General features: G+C 33.9%; 2 protein-coding genes across 6 annotated transcripts; one reads left to right on the top strand and one right to left on the bottom strand.

The window, feature by feature from the left end:
- Positions 1-871: 871 nt before the first annotated feature.
- On the bottom strand, positions 872-5,774 carry LOC103909759 (uncharacterized). Of its 3 annotated transcripts, XM_073940858.1 has the most exons (4): positions 3,769-5,774; positions 2,655-2,786; positions 1,893-2,509; positions 872-1,802 (listed from the first exon to the last, which is right to left on the bottom strand). In XM_073940858.1, the coding sequence occupies exons 1-4, from the start codon at positions 3,908-3,910 to the stop codon at positions 927-929; spliced, it is 1,767 nt and encodes a 588-aa protein (XP_073796959.1). In that variant the 5' UTR covers positions 3,911-5,774; the 3' UTR covers positions 872-926. The 3 variants fall into 3 exon arrangements, with proteins under 3 accessions (XP_073796959.1, XP_068073230.1, XP_073796960.1); XM_068217129.2 differs by having other exon boundaries at positions 872-2,509; XM_073940859.1 differs by lacking the exon at positions 2,655-2,786 and having other exon boundaries at positions 872-2,509; positions 3,769-4,938.
- A 363-nt stretch (positions 5,775-6,137) lies between these two features.
- On the top strand, positions 6,138-12,777 carry LOC101887131 (uncharacterized). Of its 3 annotated transcripts, none has more exons than XR_012399432.1 (5): positions 6,138-6,219; positions 6,298-6,392; positions 6,509-6,688; positions 8,244-8,520; positions 12,112-12,777. XR_012399432.1 is itself a non-coding variant. In XM_073940863.1 (5 exons), exons 4-5 carry the CDS (start codon positions 8,255-8,257, stop codon positions 11,770-11,772), a joined length of 345 nt encoding a protein of 114 aa, XP_073796964.1. In that variant the 5' UTR covers positions 6,138-6,219; positions 6,298-6,392; positions 6,509-6,688; positions 8,244-8,254; the 3' UTR covers positions 11,773-11,853. The 3 variants fall into 3 exon arrangements, 2 of the variants coding, with proteins under 2 accessions (XP_073796964.1, XP_073796963.1); XM_073940863.1 differs by lacking the exon at positions 12,112-12,777 and adding an exon at positions 11,694-11,853; XM_073940862.1 differs by lacking the exon at positions 12,112-12,777 and adding an exon at positions 8,934-8,998 and having other exon boundaries at positions 8,216-8,520.
- The last annotated feature ends 731 nt before the right edge of the window (positions 12,778-13,508 follow it).

Here is a 13,508-nt window from a genome sequence, read left to right as displayed (position 1 = left end):
CTGGATAAGTTGTTGGTTCATTCCAAATTAATAAAGGGGCTAAGCTGAAAAGAAAATGAATGAATTTAGCATTTGGGATATGACTAAATGATTCCAGACACCCACCACTAGATGGCGAACTATTCACTCTAGTTCTACAGGATGCCATTTATAAGGACAGACAGACAGATTGACAGATAATGTTTTTCTCCTCTCTCTTACTATATCTTTCTCTCTCTCTCTCTCTCTCTCTCTGTGTGTGTGTGTGTGTGTGTGTGTGTGTGTGTGTGTGTGCGTGCGTGCGTGCGTGTGTGTGTGTGTATGTTTGTGTGAGAGTGGCAGTTTTTGCTAATTAAACACTTCCAATGGACATATTTTCAATTCATAATGTCAGTTTGTGCAACTGTAGGGTAATAGAAACGGAGCGACTAGAGACCTGCACTAAAAGTCTTTAGTCTTGATGGTAAAGTAAACTAAGAGTTCATTTAGTTAGAATTAGATAGAAGTCTAATTGAATAGATTATTAATGGATTTTTATCGTTTGAAGATGTGATGAGATTTTTCATGGATTTGTAAGTGGTTTCTATGGAAGCAATATAAATCTTAAAGGTCAGACTCCAGGATCTGTAGGTTTACTGTATTAGTGCTGGGCAGATTAATCACATGCAAAATATAAGTCTGACATTATATATGTGTGTGTATTATATATATTTGTTTTGTATATGTGATACGCACATATATAGAAACTAAACTATACAAAACAATTTTGTTGCATATATATGTTTACATTTATGTTTAATCTAAATATAAATCAACATTTTCTTTAAACAAACAAAATTCAATACTTTTGAAACAGAATTAACCAGATGAACACAACACACAGCACATACAGTATTGTACAAAACACATTTTTATTGATGTTGTACAATGTTGTTCACCCTCCTCCTTCACATACAGTATGTCTCTACTCCTCTACTTTGTTCTTTGTCTTCCTCGTTCATACTGTTACTTTTTCTTGGCCTCCTCCTCCTTCTCCTTTTCTTCACCACCTCCTCCTCCTCCTCCTCCTCCTTTTCAATGTCATTCATTTGCTCTTTCTCCTCAATGTGATTCTCCACCTCCTCACTTTCCTTTCCTTCCATCTCCTCCACTTCTTCCACCTTGCAGTTTTTTCTTGGCCTCCTCCTCCTTCTCTTTTTCTTCACCTCCTCCTCCTTTTCAATGTCATTCATTTGCTCTTTCTCCTCAATGTGATTCTCCACCTCCTCACTTTCCTTTCCTTCCATCTCCTCCACTTCTTCCACCTTGCAGTTTTTTCTTGGCCGCCTCCTCCTTCTCTTTTTCTTCACCTCCTCCTCCTCCTCCTCCTTCTTTTCAATGTCATTCATTTGCTCTTTCTCCTCAATGTGATTCTCTACTTCCTCACTTTCCTTTCCTTCCATCTCCTCCACTTTTTCCAACATGCAGTTTTTTCTTGGCCGCCTCCTCCTTCTCCTTTTCTTCAGCTTCTCCTCCTCCTCCTCCTCCTCCTCCTTTTCAATGTATTTTATTTTCTCCTCATTGTTCTCCTCCTGAGCTTTCATCTTGTCCTCCTCCTCCTTTATTTGCTCAAACAGAAACTTTGCCGCAGATAGCCTTCTGGCGATAATTTTCCTTCTCCAGAACTCCTTCTCTCGGGTGCTGGTATCTTTTCTTTTCTTTTTCTCCACCACCACCTTCTCCTCTTTCATCACCCCCTCCTCCTCTTTCATCACCTCCTCCTCCTTCTCCACCACCTCTTCCTTCTGCATTATCTCTTTCTCTTCTTCCTTTTTCTCCACCACCTTCTCCTCCTCCATTTTCCTTCTCCAGAACTCCTCCTCTGACAGTCGGGTGCTGGTATCTTTCTTTCTTTTCTTTTTCGCCACCACCACCTTCTCCTCTTTCATCGCCTCCTCCTCCTTCTCCACCTCTTCCTTCTGCATTATCTCTTTCTCTTCTTCCTTTTTCTCCACCACCTTCTCCTCTTTCATCGCCTCCTCCTCCTTCTCCACCTCTTCCTTCTGCATTATCTCTTTCTCTTCTTCCTTTTTCTCCACCACCTTCTCCTCTTTCATCACCTCCTCTTCCTTCTCCACCTCTTCCATCTGCATTATCTCTTTCTCTTCTTCCTTTTTCTCCACCACCTTCTCCTCCTCTGTTAGTTGGGTGCTGGTATCTTTCTTTATTTGTTTATTTTTCTCCACCATCACCACTTCCACCACCATCACCACCACCTTCTTCTTTTTCATCATCTGCTCCTTCTTCTCCACCACAATCTCATTCTGCATTATCTCCTTCCCTTCTTCCTTTTTCTCCACCACCTTCTCCTCCCCACTTTTCTCCTCCTCCTCCTCATTTGTCTTTTCTTGCTTTGTGTTATCTTTCTCTTTGTCCACCACCTCCTCCTCTTCCATCACCTCCTCTTTCTTCTCCACCACCTCCTCCTGCATTATCTCCTTCACTTCTTCCTCTTCCACAATCATCTTTTCATAGATCTCATGTTCAGAATCTGTTAAGACAAATGATTGCAGTTTGCACATAGTACAAAGTCATTTTCAAGGAGACGTTAAACTCCAGATAAAGGGGAGTAAAAATACAATTTATTAATGACATTATACACTAGAAAATATTGAGATGCAAAAACCATAATTTACCATCAGATGAGGAAAGTGTGAACGGCTCATTACGAGGACAGAAGCAGAACCATCGTAGAGCAGCTCTAATGAAAGAAGCAACCTTGCTCTTCTTTCTCTTCTTTCTCTTTTCTTTCACTTTCTCCTTCTCATCTGTTAAAAGAGAAATGATTGCACATCTTTACACACTTGTCTACAGTTATTTGAGACATTCAACATTCACCAAAAACAAAAACCCCAATATATAACCATTTTAAAAAGTTATTGTAGCTAAACCAAGGTTACCACAAGTTTACCATGGATTTGCTACACTTTTGTATTTTATTATTATTTATTGTAATTGACTATAATACTTTATTAATTTCATGTTATATAAAACTGCTTACACAAATGATCAATGCACCAAATGATATAAAAACTACATGTTCAGTGCACTTTTTTAAAATAGAAAACTGAATACTGGGTTATATTGCACAGCTAAAGTTTTTCAGCCAACAGTAAATTTCCGATGAAAGGTTTCTGTGATTATTTAACATTTTATAGGGTTGCTTTTACAACATAAACATCGTGATGTAATTAAATTACAATCAGTTAAATTAACCCAACCATTCATTTAGTTGTTTAAGCATAAAACGAGACAATAGTCTATTGTATGGAACCGCTAGCATCGTCAGTACCAGCAGGCTAGCGCAGAAACTCCATTTAAAATACTGAGCTAAAATAAATTTTCATGTTTAATTTAAATGTCATTTAATGCAGTGATTCTTGTCCGGGCTGAAACCCACTTTATATCAAATATATATTTGTCAGTGATGATCACATATTTTTAAAGAAAACAGATCTTAAATGTGGTGATTTTGTAATGGAAGCCATCGGGGCTTTCGGTTGAAAATGAAAAGTCTGTGTGCATATCTCATTTTACTAAAGGATTTTAGACTAAAGCTGTATCAGAAAAGCTGAAAATGAAATACATTATCATTTTACCCAAAATGTTGCGTTAAGATGCACATGAATGCAATGATAGCCAGCAGTTTAACCAGCTGTCTATTATCCTGTACAAACATTATTTTTAATAGTATATTATTATGTCAGGAAAACACTGGATATTGGATAGCACAATGTAAATATGACTCACTATTAGTGCCATTTCTTGGCCTTTCTTTGAGCTGCTTCACTTTTTTCTGGCTCTTGGAGATCTTGCAGGGTTTGGGAACTTCGTCTTCCTCCATTTTAGCAGCTGATGTTGTGGGGAGATCAGAAATCTGTTCAACCATCATATAATTCGGTACAGGGTTTCAGTCTTTCACCTGTAACCACTCAAAAACTTGGGGTTTGCTAGCTGGAATAGGATGAGGATTTCGGTCTTGCACCGTGAATCACTCAAACGGAAGATGTTCAATCGCTGAGACAGTCTTAAAACACTCGGAACGCAAGTTTTTTAACACTTAACAGCCAAAAGCACACCTGTACTACTCCACTTCAACAAACCCACAAGATATTCTCTGATGATGCAGGGCTTCAAGTACACTTTTGGAATGCGTTCTATTCTCAGAACATGTCACTATGGTAACAAGACATAGGACTAAGAAATGTTTTCTTTTAAACTCAAATGACTGCAAATGTGCAAATGACATAAAATAAATGAAAAAAATAGCTATATAAATTGATCTAAGGGACAAAAGCTGTCTTAAATAGATAATCAGTTAGAAATTGCTGTAACTGTAGACAAAGAAGCACAACAAATGAAACCTGAGAGGTTTTTGTGATACTCAAACCACAAAACTGACATATATAGACTGAAATAATATCTAATAAATTAATTTGAAGTATTCCGCTTCAATGTGATCCATCCAGCAAGACATGCTGCAAATATACATGCCATTTCCATAAGAAATAAAAAATATAGTCATTAGTGTAGGAGTGCAACATCAACTCGCAGGAAAACAAAAATCAAAACTAAATGTAAATAATTACCTTTGAACAGAAAATATAGTTTAACAAATGAAAATCAAGAAAATAATTCAGAATCAGGCCATAAGAGGCAGAACAAATGTGTGCAAAAGCGCAGGCAACATATATTCAAAATGTGAATCAAAAATAGTTGAGTTGGTAACACTGAGTGATCAAAAAATGAAATAAAAAATAACTTCATTTACTAAAATATAGCCAGAATGTTTTTTTAATCTGCAAATAATACTAAACATGCTAAACTTTTAGGAATAGGGTATTATTGTAATAATTGATCATTTTTATATCCTTTTACATAATCTTCCATTTACAATCAAATTATTTACATAAGAAAGTGTGAGTGGACAACATAAAGTTTATAAATAGGCATGAAACTTAAGGGTTTATAACAGAAGCGCGTTAGAATAAGAGTTATACTCAATCAATTTGGACCAAATGCAAACAATATATATTTTTGCATTTTTTTGTGTTGTTTTCTTCATAATATACTTTTAACAATGTTAAACTTGTAATTAAAAAAGAGGCATGTTGAAAAAAATCTACACAACTATTCAATTCAATTCAGCTTTATTTGCATAGCGCTTTTACAATGTAGATTGTGTCAAAGCAGCTTCACATAAATGGTCATAATAACTGGATCAGATGCAAACTAGAGTTTGCAGCAAGCATTTTTGTCGGGAGAGCTTTATGATATTTGTAGAATGGCAGACTTTTTTCAGTTGAGTTCGTTCCCTTTCAGACATATCGCCTATATCCACCTATGTTTAAAATCTTCCGGATTACCAGTAGGGATAATGGTTGAAATGGATAGGGCAAGAGACCTGCTGCACCTCTATCCACTGTGTTTGCGTTCAGACCCAGGGATTAAGGAGGAGAGAAATCCTCCTCATTTATAGTGTATATATAAGCATGATTATCTTTAATTATATAACAAATTGTCGTCATGTTTATATGAAATTATGAATAATAAATGTAGCAGGACATTAAATTGCTGTTTATTTCTTTGAATTTTAACTTTGTAAACTATAAAATCATATCTATAAAATATGTCTCCTAACGGTTTGTGTATATATGATATGATATGATATGATATGATATGATATGATATGATGTGATGTGATGTGATGTGATGTGATGTGATGTGATGTGATGTGATGTGATGTGATGTGATATATGCACAAAAATGTTAAGCACCAAGCGAATCAACATGTTTTCATCGATAAAATATGAACTCTTTAACACCAATAATTGTTCTAAACAAAGCAAATTATCCTATTAGAATGATTTCTTGAGTAATATTTCCGAAAATTCAGCTTTGAACTACAGGAATAAATAAAAAATGTTACAAAATGTTCACATACAATTGAAGACAAAATTATTAGCTCTGTAAAAATTTCACAGGCTAATACCCTTTACTTCAACTGTAGAAAACAGCTGCAGACTAGAAGAGATTTCTTTTAGAACATAAAAAATATCTTCTCCAGATGAATATTAATTCATTATTATTCTTCTATTCTACACAAGCTGTAGGAGTCAAACCGTACGCTGACTGTGGATGTTGCCAACCTTGCCGGTGAGAAAGAGGAGCTCAACAATAAACCGAAGCACATACAGCAAAGTGAGCTGACTTCTATAATAATATAAATAGAGTGATGGTACAATGTTCATTTACCATGCTTTAACATTTAATAAACAGAGCTGGAGAAGATCAAAGAAGAAGAGAAACAGATGAAATCTCTCACAGTGTCGTATGAGAAGCAGATACAGGTGGAGAAAACACTCAAGATTCAGGTGCATTTTGAATTTTTTTTATCACAGCTTTGTAACTGTTGATTACATCATAGCTTAAAATAGCTGTTTTTTTGCATGTCTCGCCTGAATTCCAAAGTCAGATATCTGTATTGTAGGCTATAAACAAGTTGGCGGAGGTCATGAAGAAGACGGACGGCAGGCCACACCAAATCAACAACACAGACATCCGCAGGAAGGAGAAGGAGATCAGACAACTCCAGCTGCAGCTCCGCACGAAAGAAAAGCTTAACCACTCCATTATCAAATACCAGAGAGAAATCAACGACATGCAGGCTGTAAGTGACACTAAATAAATGTAACATCTTTTTTTTTTTTAAATCCTTCGTTGTACATATCATTAGGCAAGGGCGTAGGTTTGCGCTTGACATTGGTGGGGACTGGGGACGAGTCTCCCCCGCCAAGAATGAATATTGTTTTATATATATATATATATATATATATATATATATATATATATATATATATATATATATATATATATATATATATATATATATTTTTTTTTTTTTTTTTTAAATATATATATATTTTTTAAATATTGCTATTTATTATTTAACTGCTATTAAAATGTATTATTAAGTAATCCTCTCTTCTTACAATTTATTAAGTTAAATTAATCATGCGCGTAGCCAAGGGGGGTCAGGTGGTTTGAAAGACCAAAAGTTAGATTGGACCAAAACAGATTTATTAGAAAGATATATTTAATAAAATAATATTTTAGTCACAGAACATCTTTAGAAATGAAAAGATAATATTAAATTCATGCAAAATACTGCAAAAAAAATCTACAACATTTTACGACAATTACAAACTACGACATTTCAACAGGATTGCATATATTTTTTGTTTGTCTTGATGTTTGCTATTTTTGAAAATTAGTATTTTTATATTTTTCCCTAACATAGAATTTTGTTTTATTTTGTTAGAAAAGCTCCAGATTTGGCTTCAGTGCTGATTAAACTAATGTATATGCACAAATATAATATTGTAAAGCATCCCATAGGAAAGAGGGAGGGGGGGGGGTGTACTCGTATATGCTGAGCACTGTAAGCGTGTATTTATGGATATTAGTCATAACTGAAATATTCTACTTTTATTCTACTGTTGTTTTAAGTTCTTTTGACGTTAGCAAGGCTGCATGTATATTATCAAATTATATTTATACACATAATAATGTGAATTGCTTCTTTTTTTACAAATTGGTAGTTTGCTTTCAAATATAAAACGTATCAGAACCGCATATAAAATAATAAATCATATATTTGTATTGATATATTTTATTACTACATGGAAAAAAAGGTGTTCATGTTAAACAAGACTGCAAGTATTTGATCCAAAATGTATTAACATCAAAAAAATTGTGACATATTTCAGCCAATGATATTTTAAAATATTTGAATGTTTTTTTTATTTGTGTTAATGTTAATTTACTCCTGTGATGTCAAAGCTGAATTGTCAGCATTTGTTTTTTCAATGTTGCTCGATCCTTTATTATATATTTACATTTTATACTTCATAAATTAATATACTACTATGATGTTCATGAAATATCTTATTATCAATGCTGAAAACAGTTGTGCTGCTAAATATTCCAGTGGAAACTGTTAGAAGCTTTTTAAAAGACATTAAATAGAGCTGAATTTCACTGGATTAAGATTTTTGTAACATTTTAATGTATTTACTGTACTTTCATTTTAGACCAGTTTAATTGCTTGCTAAAAATTGCTTGTTATAAAATTGTTGATATAAACCGAAGCTTTTGAAAATGCATTTTAACACATGGAGTTTTGAACTCTGAAAAGAATCTGTTTTTTGGTTTTTGTCCTCCAGTGAACTACGAGATGTCCACAGCGAAAGAGATGCTGCTGCTGGCAAACTCCACAGAGGAGCAGAAGAAGTGTGTCAGTCGGCTGCTCAAGAGGGTTCCGCGTAAACCCTCCATCGCCCACTCGTCCAGCATAGCCATATCCGCTGCGCCCTCAGAGGCAACACCCACTGCCCTTTCCCCTCAGCCTTCGCCTCGACTCGCTCAGTCTTCACCCAGACTTTCACACCGAGCAGCCGTCAAAGTGCACTCTACACGACAGCAGCCCTCCAGCAAGAACAGGTGAGGAGGAGACGCTTTCACTCACCCTCAACTTATTCCAAACATGTGTCTCTCTTCTGTTCAACACAAAAGAAGATATTTTGAAGAATGCTGTAAATTGGTAGCCATTGGCAGACACAGTAGGGAAAAACAAATACTTTGGGTACATTCTTCAAAATACCTTCTTTTGTGTTCATTAGAAGAAAGATACTGATGGAGATTAAAAACTGATATTGACTGAATTTATATTTTTGAAGAAACTATACCTTTAATGCCCAGATATGAAGAATGTTTTGTTCCTCGTTAGGAAGAAAAAACAAGTTTGAAATTCCAGAGTGGTGGTTTAGTGTTTGTGAACATCTTGACATCATCAACACGCCTCAGTGATGTTTAGATGAATATGTAAATATGTGCTGTGCAATTTTTTCTTACAGAAACAACTAAATAAATGTTAACAAAAATGGCTGTGGTGACAAAACAGCAGTTTTCAGCAATCCAGGCATGTGGAGTCTCATCATGTTTATAGCAGTTTAATCAAATACACTAAGTATTAAGCTTTTTAAGTATCAAACATGATCAAATCTTTTCTTAATAAATTACTCTTCCACTGTAAAGCAGCTCTTTACCAACAATGGTTACTTTTTAGTGCAAAACTTTTTAGAACCTTTATTTTGAATGTGTTGGATTGTATTGGCCTCAATAGACTTAGCAGAACAAATGCGCTGGAGAAGATTAACCTGTTAAAAAAGGCGAAGCTCTAAAGCCACACCTATGTAAAATGGGACCAGGCAATGACCGTTTAAAGGTGTTTACCAGCGGATGCACACTTTTGCTCAAAATGACAACATCAATTTCTGTTGATGTATACTAGGGCCTTTAGGTTATATTGAAATATAGTATAATTGTAGGATATAGTTACAAGACTTCATCTAAAGCAATGTTTGAAATCTTCTATTACTAACACTTGATGTTTTATTGGATAAAAAAAGAGAAATAGCTTGATTTATTCATCATTTCCCATTCAGCTCTTTGCCATTACCTCATTTTGTGTGCCAAATATTATCATTTTCATTCCAAAACATGTTTATTTGTAGTTCTACAATAGTAATGAAAAACAATTATAATTTAACGGTTCAAAACATTTGAATGTTTATCGTGCTTTATTAGTTAGAATTTGCATAACTCAGCATTTTAACCAATTGCAAAAATGATGCAAAAAACCTTCTGATTAACCACTGAAATAAGCATTAGTTTTGTTAAATATAAAAATAATTATCATTAATTGATAACATTCTATTTTTGTTAATGCTAAAAAAAAAACTACAAGCAAATGTAAATAAAATCATGTTTAATTTTCTTAATTCTGTAATAATACATTTGTGCTAATAGTTAAAACACTTTATTTTTTTATTTTTTATTTTATTAGACAAAGCTCTTCCATGAAAAATTAAATGCCTAATTCATGCCAATTCATGTAAAGTCACTTTCTGAAAAATAAATCTTTTTTACTTTCCTGCATACACTTCTGTCTGAACTGTTCTGCTCAGCTTTAAACTAAAAAGTGTATCACTGCACTGCTATTGTTGTTGTTCTGACTAATTGCTCATATATAGATACATATCTCAAAATAAAAGAAAAATTCATCCAAAAATGGACTTGTATAGACTGCTCACTGTAATGTTGTGCAAGGAGTTGTGGTCACTTTGAAAAACAAATACCTCACTAAACATAAAGAAAGTCAGCAAATCAATTTGGCATTTTCATTTTTGGGTGAACTACTGCTTTTAATTGAGGTAAACATAGTGTAGTGTCATGTATGTAGACTTGGCTGTGAAGATCTCAATAGCTTACAATGATACCGCTAACCTTTTGTAGCCCTGGCCCAATGCGCCGTATCATTCTTCACTGACCTTTCACCTTCCCTACTCGTGTAAATGTGTGGACAGTAAGTACCGTGCACTGCATCTCTTTTCTGCTCATCTTCAACATGTTTGGCTGCTTGTTCTCTTCTCTGTTTGCATCTGAATCCTCAGTACTAAAAAACACTCCACTAACAATGCAGGCTCTCTCTTTTAATTCCATAATATTGCCATCTAATCCTATCTAAGCTGTGAATATTTTATTTTATTTTAGACTATTTTCAACCCAGTAAATGGGTTACTCATAGTGGTCTTAATGTCTAAAATTTAACTTAAACTCTGTATGAATCTTTTAGTGTTCAAGAAAACACAAAATATCTCTCTATATATTTTTAAAGGCTGAAAAAGTGATAACATTACCAATCTTTTTTTATTTTGTGGCCAAAAAAAAAAAAATGTATCTTTTGTGTTTTTTCCCCAAGTTTTTTTTTTCATGGCATCTCTGCCATGGTCATTTTTGTGACATTTTAATTGAAATCTTTGTAAATAAAGAGCAGTGGGTGTCTCCATCACATCATGTAGAGCTTAAAAAAATAAACAGCAGTTTTCCAAAAATGAAATGTTCCAATAATGAAAAAGCAATAATATCATCATGAGGGCTTCTCTAGCAAATATCTACTGGTATAAAATCAAATAAAAAAGAAAGTTATCTGTAAATTAAGGATAGCATTTGTCCTCATCACGTATCTTGTGTAAGTGTAGTTTTAAATATACAGTGCTCAATATATATACATGAGTACACCCCTCACAAATCTCTCATTTAAATTAATATTTTCTATAGGATGCTTTCCAATATTATATTTGTGCATATACATTAGTTTAGTCAGTACTGAAGCCAAATCTGGAGCTTATTGGTGTAATTTGTCTTCATCACGTATCTTCTAAGTGTAGTTTTAAATATACAGTGCTCAATATATATACATGAGTACACCCCTCACAAAACTCTCATTTAAATTAATAATTTCTATAGGATGCTTTTCAATATTATATTTGTGCATATACATTAGTTTAGTCAGTACTGAAGCCAAATCTGGAGCTTATCCGTGTACTTATTTATGCTGAGCACTGTATGTATATATATATATATATATATATATATATATATATATATATATATATATATATATATATATATATATATATATATATACTGTATATATATACTGTATATATATATATATACCAGTGTACTTTTAAACTAAACTTCATAACCTTTATTTTAGACTTTGTCAATGGCATTTGTACATGAGGCCAAAAGACTCCTCTTTGTTGCAGATTGCTTGAAATGGGCCTGAAGGACTGGGGTTTGGCTCTTGGAGTTGAATTGAATGATGACGATGTTTTAGACTTCTGAAGACTTGAGTTTTTTTGAGGGGTAACCAGTGTGTGGCTTGAGGATGCATTTACATCTGTGTGTGTTAAGCTGTGGCTTAAAATCGGTTTTGCTTTTTTTGGAATGATATTAAAATTTCCCACTGTGAGGGACTATACAACACGTTTTGAATTTGCCAGCTGGTTTGATACACTTACAGTATACGAGTGGGCATGTTTGTATGTGTGTATAAAAGGGAGAATGGTTTGGTTCAGCTGGTTTGGCTGTATAGAGAATGGGATTTGACATGTCTGCCAGCATTTTATTTATGTAATTTTTTATGGTACTGAATGACCTCCATCTCCTCTCTCTTAATTTCAGCTAACCTTGGTGAAGGCCAGATAGGTGATCATGCATCTGGGGTCTATGAAAGCGGAAAATGTCATAGTGTTCATTTGGGCTAATGGCAGGATTTCCAAGTGCCAAACACCACAATATAAATGACTGGGGAAGGGGACGGTATATGATATTTAAATACAGGACAAGCCATAAATCACCTAAAGTATCTAGTTTTAATTTTAAGTCATTTTAAGAGTAGAGTGTTTGTGTCTTCCTATACTATACAGTTTGTCAAAAAGTGTCTTCTAAGCTTTTAAAAATATCAGAGGTTATTTTCAGACTCCTTATAGGGTTGTTAGTAAGTGTGACTGGATGTTTAAGTGTGTTTCCAAGAGCAAATGAATGATAATTACGTGATCATCAGGATTTATATACTCAAGTATTATATCTATTTTTGTTCAGAAAAACAAATATTTAGTGGCACAGATTATATTTTTGTTGTCTGTTATTTTGAAGAACACCTTCAATAAGCATTACGTCTGCTCTATGTATTATTGAAGACTGATATCATGATGCAAAGATGCACATTTTATTAAATGCTGTGACAAATTTGTATGCATAGTGGAACATGAAGACCTACGGTCCAAACATTTTCTTTATTTTATTATTTTGTGAAATTGTTAATAAAAAAAGCTTTATTTGATGGAACACTTCTGACTCTGTGATGATCCAAACACACCTTAAATATTTAAATAGAAATGCAAGAATGTTTAATATTCTAGCATACAAAACTGTCTATTGCTGCGCATGTGAAATGTGAAAAGTTGAGGAGTAAGGCTGAATTCATTTAGCATAATCATATTGAGACCAGGAAGAAACGTGGTGTTGGAGGAAAAATGGGTGGGAGAAAAAAAAACTGAGTGATAGAAAAATATATATATATTAAGTTCATGTATAAGCTCTGACTGACGGACTCTGTATGGTAAACTGATCCCAGCTCAGCTTCTGTATACGCCATTTAAAGAGGAGCTAAACTGCCGGACATTTTAAGACTTTGGTGTGTGTTTAAACAGATAAATACACTTAATAATATGTAAACATGTCTGTCCTGCGTGTTTTATTGTAAACACAACTAATTTTCTCTGAAATGAGCTCAAACAGTTAAATGTAATGGAATGCTTTCATTATAGATTTGTGCATTCTTACAGTGACACCACTGTTATAAAACAAAACAAAATGAGAGATTAATTTTCTCTTTACTTAATAACTATGGCAACTTTAATCAATAACAGAAAGTGTTAGTGGAACAACAGTTTTGCGAGGGAACGCACAATACCTTTGTGAGGGAAAAACTTTTCAAAAAATATTTTCCTATCACTGTCCTTTTTTTTTACCCACCCATTTTTCCCCACCATCATGTCCCTTCTAGGTCTCTGTAT

The sequence above is a fragment of the Danio rerio genome, chromosome 24 (genome assembly GCF_049306965.1).
Source record: "Danio rerio strain Tuebingen ecotype United States chromosome 24, GRCz12tu, whole genome shotgun sequence".
NCBI classification, from domain to species: Eukaryota; Metazoa; Chordata; class Actinopteri; order Cypriniformes; family Danionidae; genus Danio; species Danio rerio.
The sequence above is the reverse complement of the archived record's forward strand: the minus strand, read 5'-3'. Positions and strand labels throughout refer to the sequence as shown.

Excerpts from the sequence above, each read along its gene's own strand:
- LOC103909759 (XM_068217129.2), bottom strand. The coding sequence starts at position 3,910 with ATGATGGTTGAACAGATTTCTGATCTCCCCACAACATCAGCTGCTAAA. Across the intron at positions 2,787-3,768 it reads GCCAAGAAATGGCACTAATA|ATGAGAAGGAGAAAGTGAAA; the intron begins GTGAGTCATATT and ends CTCTTTTAACAG. Across the intron at positions 2,510-2,654 it reads CACACTTTCCTCATCTGATG|ATTCTGAACATGAGATCTAT; the intron begins GTAAATTATGGT and ends TTGTCTTAACAG.
- LOC101887131 (XM_073940862.1), top strand. The coding sequence starts at position 6,330 with ATGAAATCTCTCACAGTGTCGTATGAGAAGCAGATACAGGTGGAGAAA. Across the intron at positions 6,393-6,508 it reads AGAAAACACTCAAGATTCAG|GCTATAAACAAGTTGGCGGA; the intron begins GTGCATTTTGAA and ends TCTGTATTGTAG. Across the intron at positions 6,689-8,215 it reads AAATCAACGACATGCAGGCT|AATCTGTTTTTTGGTTTTTG; the intron begins GTAAGTGACACT and ends AACTCTGAAAAG.